The sequence below is a fragment of the Rhincodon typus genome, chromosome 11 (assembly GCF_021869965.1).
Source record: "Rhincodon typus isolate 14 chromosome 11, sRhiTyp1.1, whole genome shotgun sequence".
In the NCBI taxonomy this organism is placed as follows: domain Eukaryota; kingdom Metazoa; phylum Chordata; class Chondrichthyes; order Orectolobiformes; family Rhincodontidae; genus Rhincodon; species Rhincodon typus.
In genome coordinates, this window is record NC_063342.1 from 11,534,794 (window position 1) to 11,543,387 (window position 8,594).

The 8,594-nt window shown below is 45.0% G+C and overlaps 1 protein-coding gene across 1 annotated transcript in view; it reads left to right on the forward strand.

The window, feature by feature from the left end:
* Nucleotides 1–8,594, forward strand: part of jam2a (junctional adhesion molecule 2a) — a 94,205-nt gene that overhangs the window by 53,921 nt on the left and 31,690 nt on the right. The window contains exon 2 of the mRNA XM_048603021.1: nucleotides 7,796–7,909. Within this exon, the coding sequence (XP_048458978.1) occupies nucleotides 7,796–7,909 (114 nt within the window). The remainder of the gene's footprint in view (nucleotides 1–7,795; nucleotides 7,910–8,594) is intronic.

Genomic DNA, 8,594 nt, shown 5'->3' on the forward strand with positions numbered 1-8,594 from the left:
AAGGGTCCAGACCCGAACCATCAGCTTTCCTGCTCCTCTGATGCTGCCTGGCCTGCTGTGTTCATCCAGCTCCACGCCTTGTTATCTCAGACTCCAGCATTGGCAGTTCCTACTATCCCCCATTTGTTGATGTCATGTCTCTTTACAATTTCTTGCATGGCTTACTCTTTTAAACAAACTAACCAACAGAGTTAATCATTCTCTGAGGAATGATTGAATGATTATCATTAATGTGACCCTTGCCAGAGTGACCTCTGTCTCCCCTGAAGTACTCCTCACCCATTTCCATGCCTCCTCCTCATCAGAAACATCCTGCAGTTGCATTTAGAGAGATGTCAGTCATTTGATTGGCCAGCAACCCTCAGAGGCAGGACACTTTCTCCCAGATAGGGACACATGTCAATGAGAAGAAGCTCAATCATTTCGGAGACTTTCGACAACTTTTTAAGTGGAGGAATTAAGCCTGTGTTTGTGATTAGGGTTCAGCCCAGGGAAACTGAGAAAACAGACATGGAGGTATTGTCACTTATTGGGTCATTTTTTGACAGGAAGATTTTGGGGGCAGAAGTTCCAATGAATGGCTTTAAACCATTGGGTATTAAAGCAAGCATCTGGTATAATGCAGAGATGTGAGTCAGTTAGCTGTGTGACACTAGCGAGAGACCTTTGATGTTGCTTTGCCTTGACTGTAAATAACAGGCAGCCCATTGTACTGTCTTAGTGATGAAATACACCTCGCACCCATTGTGTTGGAGCATATCCAATCATTTCTCTGACTAAACAGAGAAGAATAAGAGACACGACACAGGCAACCAGCCAGTTTTTTTGTATTAAATGGTTATGTGGCACACGTCCCAGAAAAGCCCAAAGGAATGAATGAGAAAGTGGTTGGAAGTTTTTCTGTTTCAGTCAAACAAGCTTTCTCCTGTAGCACTGAAGCAAAGCATTTTCATTGTTTTTTTATTATTACACGAACACAAGATGTGCTGATTTCCATTAAGTGGTCTTGCTCTAGCTGCAAGATTCTCCATTTCCAATCTTATGATGGAGATAAGGTCATTGAAGCAGCTGAAGCTGATCAGGCCTTGCTCACTCTCCCAAGAAACTCCTGCAAAGATGTCCTGGAGCTGAGATGACTGACCTCCAACAATCACAGCCATCTTCCTACATGCCTGGTATGACTCCAACCAATGGTGAGTTTGCCCCTGATTCCCATTGACACCAATTTTGCCAAGGCTCCTGGATGCCACAATCGGTCAAATATGGCCCTGATGTCAAAGACTGTCTTCCTGCCTCGTGTTTTGCAAAATTAAAATGCTACACAAAATTAGCGGGTAATTTTGCCTTTTTAAATAGCTTACCATGCTGCATGCTGTGGATGAGTGGGCAGACTCAAGGAGGACAGAAAAATCCAGAAAGCCTAATGGGGGCGGGAGCATGTCACAGTGTAGCCCGGATACCCCTCTGTAAGATTTATCCCTGCCCACACTCCCAGATCGCCTCCATGGGTCATAAAAGAGTCTAGCCATGGTGTAAGTGAGCACTGTTGCAGGCAACAAACCCACAAGTTTTTTCTTTGGAGTGTGCAACTGGTTTAATCCACTGTGAGCACCCTTTGTCTTTTGTGGAGTTTGTGTATGTAAAATAATCTCAAGGAGCTGACCCATGCGCAGCCCACACAAAGAGTTTCAGTTTGTTACAATATTGTACAACTTAAACAGAACATTGGCCGGAGCACATATATTCTGCTGTGACCTGCAAATAGATGACTCAGTCTTGACGGGACCTCCCGCACAGTGCAGGAAGGTGGTGTGCATGGGAAAGGGTTTTGCTGTGAAATGCTAATAGATCTACGGGCTGTTATCATTCCAGAATGACTAATGATGGGGAGGCGATGACCTAGAGGTATTATCGCTGAACTATCAATTCATAAACCCAGGTAATGTTCTGAGGACCCAGGTTTGAACCCTGCCATAGCAGTGAGTGGAATTTGAATTCAATAAATGTCTGGATTTGAGTCCAATGGTGACCATGAAACTATTATCAATTGTCAGGGGAAATCCAAATGGTTCACTAAAGCCTTTAGGGAAGGAAACTGCCATCCTTACCTGGTGTGGCCTACATGTGACACCAGACCCACAGTAGTATGGTTGACTCAGGACTACCTTCTAAGCAGTTAGGGATGGGTAGTAAATGCTGGCCTAACCAGTGATGCCCTCATCCCTGAATTGAATTTTAAAAAAAAGTTCAATTCGCAGAGTTGAAAACCCATGAGGTTCATGGTCAATGTTTGCACCTCACCTAATATTATAGTTACCGGTTTATAAAACCATATGCTTGTGAGACCCGTGTGGCACCCAATCGGTCACCGTTAATTCACAGCAGATGTCTACTAAGGGTCATTAGTTTCTCCTGTGGGTCATGTGGATGTAAGGGCTGATTCTCAAGACCCATAAGGCAGGATGTCCCAGGAGGTTCTGAGGTCCCACTTTGCAAGGTTCTATTACTTTCTCTGCCTCAACATTTAAACATTTGACCTCCCTGCGTAACACAGCTTGATGGACAGTCAGAACTGCAGATGCTGGAAGCTAGTGTCAATAAATGTGGAGCTGGAAAAGCACAGCTGATCAGACAGCATCGGAGGAGCAGGAAAGTCAACTTTTCCAGCTGAAACCCTTCATCAGGTCCTGACGAAGGGTTTCAGCCGGAACATTGATTTTCCTGCTCCTCGGATGCTGTCTGATCGGCTGTGCTTTTCCAGCTCCACATTTATTTACAGCTTGATAGACAAGTTGATATCATTTTGTAGGCTTCACAGTAAGATCTTCCCTGTCATCAGTGTTATGCTGCTGTGCTAGAGTGAGTCTTTCAGTGTGTTTGAAGTGTTTTCTTGGTCGTCTCATAGAGTTACACAGCACGGAAACAGAACCTTCGGTCCAACCAGTCCATGCTGACCATCATCCCAAACTAAACTAGTCCCGCCTGCCTGTACTTGGCCCATGTCCCCCAAAACTTTCTTATTCATGTACTTATCCCATGTCTTTTAAACATTGTAACTGTACCCACATCCACCACTTCCTCCGGAAGTTCATTCCACACACAAACCACTGTCTCTAAGGTTTTGGAGTAGATCTGTAGATCTCTCTGTGTTAAAAAAAATGCCCCTTGTGTCATCTTTAAATCTTTCTTCTCTCAACTTAAAAATATGCCCCCTAGTCTTGAAATTTCCCACCCTAGGGAAGAGACACCTGCCATTCACCCTATCGAGACCTCGCACAATTTCATAAACCTCTATAAGGTTACCTCTCAACCTCCTATGCTCCAATGGAAAAATTCCCAGCTTATCCAGCCTCTCTTTATAACTCAAACCCTCCATTCCTGGCAACATTCTGGGAAATCTTTTTGAACCCTCTCCAATTTAATAAAATCCTTCCTATAACAGGGTGACTAGAACTAGGCACAGTGCTCCAGAAGAGGCCTCACCAACGTCCTATACAAACTCAACATAATGTTCCAACTCCTATACTCAAAGGTCTGAGCAATGAAGGCAAGCGTGCTAAATACCTTCTTAACCACCCTATCTTTATGTGATGCAAACTTCAAAGAATTATTTACCTGAACCCCTAGGTCTCTCAGTTTTATAACACTACCCAAGGCCCTCCTTTTAATTGTATAAGCCTTGCCTTTATTTGTTTTACCAAAATGTAAAACCTCATATTTATCCAATTAATCTCCATCTGCCACTCTTCAGCCCATTGACCCAGACAACATTCTCTTTGTAATCGTAGATAACCTTCCTCACTGTCCACTATACCACCAGTCTTGATGTCATCTGCAAACATATTAACTATGACTTCTGTATTCCCATCTGAATCATTTATCTAAGTAACAAACAAAAGTGGACCCAGCATTGATCCCTGAGGAACACAGCTGGTCACAGACCTCCAGTCCGAAAAACAACCCTCCACCATCACTCTCTGTCTCCTGTTGCTAAGTCAATTTTGTATTCAATTGACAAGCACACCCATGTGACCTAACTTTAGTAATTCATCTACCGTGCGAGACTTTGTCAAAGGCTTTACTAAAGTGCAAGTAAACAACGTCTACCACTCTGCCCTCACCAATCTTCTTGGTAATTTCTTCTCCTGGAACACTGACCACTTGAGAGATGAAAAAGGCCAGTGGGGGAAACAGTTTTCAGCAATCTGGGTGCAGGGTTTGGTCCATCAAAATTGATTTTTCAGGATCTTTGCCAGAACGCTTGTGGAGCTGGTTTCATCAAGGGCACTTGTGTTTGTTCAATGGCCCTCCCATTGAATCTGGAGAAAGTGTTGGACACATTGCTGCTGGAATTTCTCTTGTGCTCTTATGTGTCATTGAAACACAGTTCTGGTCTCACTACAGTGGGGAGGTGGTGGCCTAGTGGTATTATTGGTATTATCGCTGGACTGTTAATCCAGAGGCCCAGATAATGTTCTGGGGACCCTGGTTCTAACCCCAGCAAGGCAGATACTAGAATTTGAATTAAATGAAAACATGTAGAATTAAGAGTCTAATGATTGTTAGAGGAAACCAATCTGGCTCACTAATGCCCTTTGGGGAAGGAAAGTGCCATCCTTACCTGGTCTGGCCTACTCCAGCCCCAAAGCATTGTGGCTGTCCCCAGTTAGGACAATAAATTCTGGCCTAGCAATGCCTGTGAATGAATTTAAAAAAAAAACAAGTGCAGCAGTGTCATAGTTCATAGAATCCCTGAAGTGTGGAAACAGGCCTTTCAGCCCAACAAATCCACACTGACCCTCAGAGCATCCCACCCAGACCCATCCCCCTATAACCCACACATCCCTGAACACTATGGGCAATTTAGCATGGCCAATCCACCTAGGCTGCATATCTTTGGATTGTGGGAGGAAACCCACGCAGACATGGGGAGAATGTGCAAACTCCACACAGACAGTCACCTGAGGGTGGAATTGAACCCATGTCCCTGGTGCTGTGAGGCAGCAGTGCTAACCACTGAGCCACCGTGCCACTCCATGAAAGCCACTGCTCTGTACACAAGTACTTTTGATCCTTGCGCAGTTCTTTATTATGAAGCACTCACTGTCGTAGATTGTGAGACACTAAACTGGTGCAGCTGATGCAATGTTGCATCATCTCATCAGTGGTGGCCTTCAGAGAGAGAAGGCTGCCAAGGTGTGCCAAATGCTCAACATACTCGAGAGTCCTTTAAACTAAATGAGCGATGGAATATTTAGATCCCACGCAAACAGTTACAGTCAGCTCATCATGCAGCAGTTCCAGGATTGTGAGGAAGTATTTTTTCTTGGATATTCAGATCCCTGGAGAACAATTCACAGAACCTCACAATTTACTGAACCAGATCCTTTAATCACGTCGATAAATGCAATGAAGAGTTACTCATGATGTTCTGTGGTATTTTTCATAGATTTCTCCAGAAACAAAGACCATATCCTTTATTTCCCCTGGAAAGCTGAAGACTACACTAGTCTCTGTTCCTGGGAGGACTTCCTCAGCCACAGGAAGTACATGATCCAGGAGGCTGTGTCTCAGAATTTTCCCCGCTATGGACAAGATGGAAATAGAGTCATACAGCATAGAAACAGGCCCTTCGGTCCACCATGTCCATGCCAACCAACAACACCAAACTACACTAATCCCATTCACCTGCACATGGTCCATAGCCTACTATTCCCTAGCATTTTAAGTGCCCTTCCAGATGCTTCTTAAATATTGTGAGAGTACCTGCCTCCATCACCCTCTCAGGTAGCACATTCCATATTTCTACCACCCTATGAGTGAGTTTTCTTTATTTGAGAATCATCTAAACTACTTGCTCCTCACCGTAAACTTATGCCCTCTGGTCTTAAACACGTCTGTCATGGGATGAGTTTCTCGCGATCTACATAATTTTGTATATCTCAATCAGATCCCCCCCTCAGCCTGCCTTGCTCCCAGGAAAATAAACCCACCTTATCCAGTCTCTCCTCATAACTGAGACTTTTCATTCCAGGGATCATCCTGGTGAATCTTTCTGCAGTACAGTCACATCCTTCCAATAGCATGGTGACCAGAACTATAGACAGTTTTCCATCTGTGGTCTCACCAATATTTTATAACATCGTAACAAGACTTCCTTGCTCCTATATTCTACACTCCAGCTAATGAAGACAAGCATCCCTTATGCCTTCTTCACCACCCTGTCTCCCTGTGTCGACACCTTCAGGGATCTATGGACTTGTATATTAAGGTCACTTTGTTCTTCAGTAATCTCTCGGGACTTACCATTCATTGTGTATCTCTTGCCCTTATTAGACCTCCCAAAAAAATCCATCACCTCGCAGTTATGGATGTTCTGCCGTTGCTCTTCCCAACTTACCAGCTGATCAATATCAGACTGTACCCTGAGACCATCCTCATCAGTATCAATAACACCACCAATTTTCATCCCATCTGCAAACTGACTAATTATACCTTCTACATTCACATCCAAGTTGTTAATATGCGTAACACACAGCAAGTGTCCCAGCACCGCCCCCTGTTTACATCGCTGGTCACGGGCTTCCAATTACAAAAACAACTCTCACCCTCTGCCTCCTATTTTAAGTCAGCTTTGGACCCGGTTTGCCATCTTGCCCTGAATCCTGTGGACTCGTACCTTTTGGATCAGCCTTCAATGTGGAATCTTGCCAAAGGCCTTACTAAAATCCATGTAAACCACATCAGCCAGTAGTTTCCACAGTGTGAATTATCACCCTTCCTGGACATAACTACAGTTGTTGCAAACCAGTTGGCGAATTAGGAGATTTGGGTTGGTGTTATTCGTGTGTCTGAAAAGAGATGACAAGGTTAATGTTCTCCCGAGTCAGGGACTCAGCACTGTGTGTGAGAACCCTCTTGAACTGAAGTCTGGGACTGGTTCGGTCCCAGAGGTTCCCCTGCTAGAGCTGCTACCTCAAGAGACTTGCTGCCCACTCCTAGAGCCACTAGAAGCTCTGCAGCATCAAGACAGAAAGGGCTGCTGGACTGCCCTAGCAACGGTCATGATGTGTCACACTGCCAGCTCCAAAGTCCAAGTTGTTTAGCTGCTCCCACCAAAGGAAGAGAGCTGTGTGCAAGAGAGTGGTGTCAGGAACCACCCATTTTCCCAGTTAAGAAAGTGTGGCCAAACACAGGGGGGTCAGGGATTGGCCAGCACCAGCAGTAATGGACAGAATGGCCTCCTCAGCTGTTTGATTCTCTGACATGCATGAGACAATCAAAGCTTTCAGGATTGAGATCAACAGATAAGGTGATGGATATGGGTTAAAAGTGGAGTCAAGATAAATGTCTGCCACACTGCCATTGTACGGCAGTACAGGCAAGTTTCAGTCCGAAACGTTGACTTTCCTGCTCCTCTGATGCTGTCTAACCTGCTGTGCTTTTCCAGCCTCACACCTATAGACACAGGAGTAGGACCTACATGGCCTATGATTGCTCCTGTGTGACATTTGCTGGCATGGTTTTGTTTTTTTTTATTTGTGTAGTTGGTTGTTGTGCAGATTTTCTCTCTCATCGCGCATCCTTGGAAAGGCTTTGCAGAGAGACTGGCGCAGAGTGGCCAGGGAGATACCAGAGACAAGGTGTTTCCTGGTGGTCTAGGTTCACATGTGGCTGGTTACCAGTAACATTCAGTGGGGGAGCTGTGGAATTGCTTAACATCAGAGAATTCTCCACTCTGCCTGCCACCCTCCCCCAAACCCCACTCACACAGTTTTGTGCTTGTTGTTTCCAGCGGCTCTTCTTCCCTGTGTCTTCAACGTGGAAACGACTCCATCCCCTCGGGTGGAGTGGAAGAAAATCAAAGGAAAACACGTCACCTTCATGTACTTCGATCATGGTCTGACTGGTATGTCTGATACAGCACGTGAAATAACCATTCACTCTTTCTCACACTCTCTCTCCCTCACACTCAGACACAGACACACACACACACACAATCGCGTGCGCACACGCACAATTGCATACACACAGACACCCGTACTCTCACACATACGCATGTGCACAAGTGCAATCTCACACACACACATACACACTCTCCCTCACACACACATACGTTCACACACTTACACACACACAGTCACAGTCACTCACAGACTCACATACACAGTCTCACACACATATGTACACACAGACACATACTCTCACACTCTTTCACGCGCACACACTTTCTCACACACTCACAATCACACACACACTCTCATACACACACACACACACACATGCACACACTCTCTCATATACACATATTCACACACACAATTTCACACACTCTCACAGACACACATACATTCACACACTTACACACACACAGTCACACACATACTCTCAGACACACATACACATTCATACACACAGATACATAACTCGCTGTCACACTCTCTCACACACACAATAACACACACACCCCCATACATACACACAATCACACACACACCCCCGTACATACACACAATCACCCACACACCCTCATACATACACACAATCACACACACACCCTCATACATACACACAATAACACACACACCCTCATA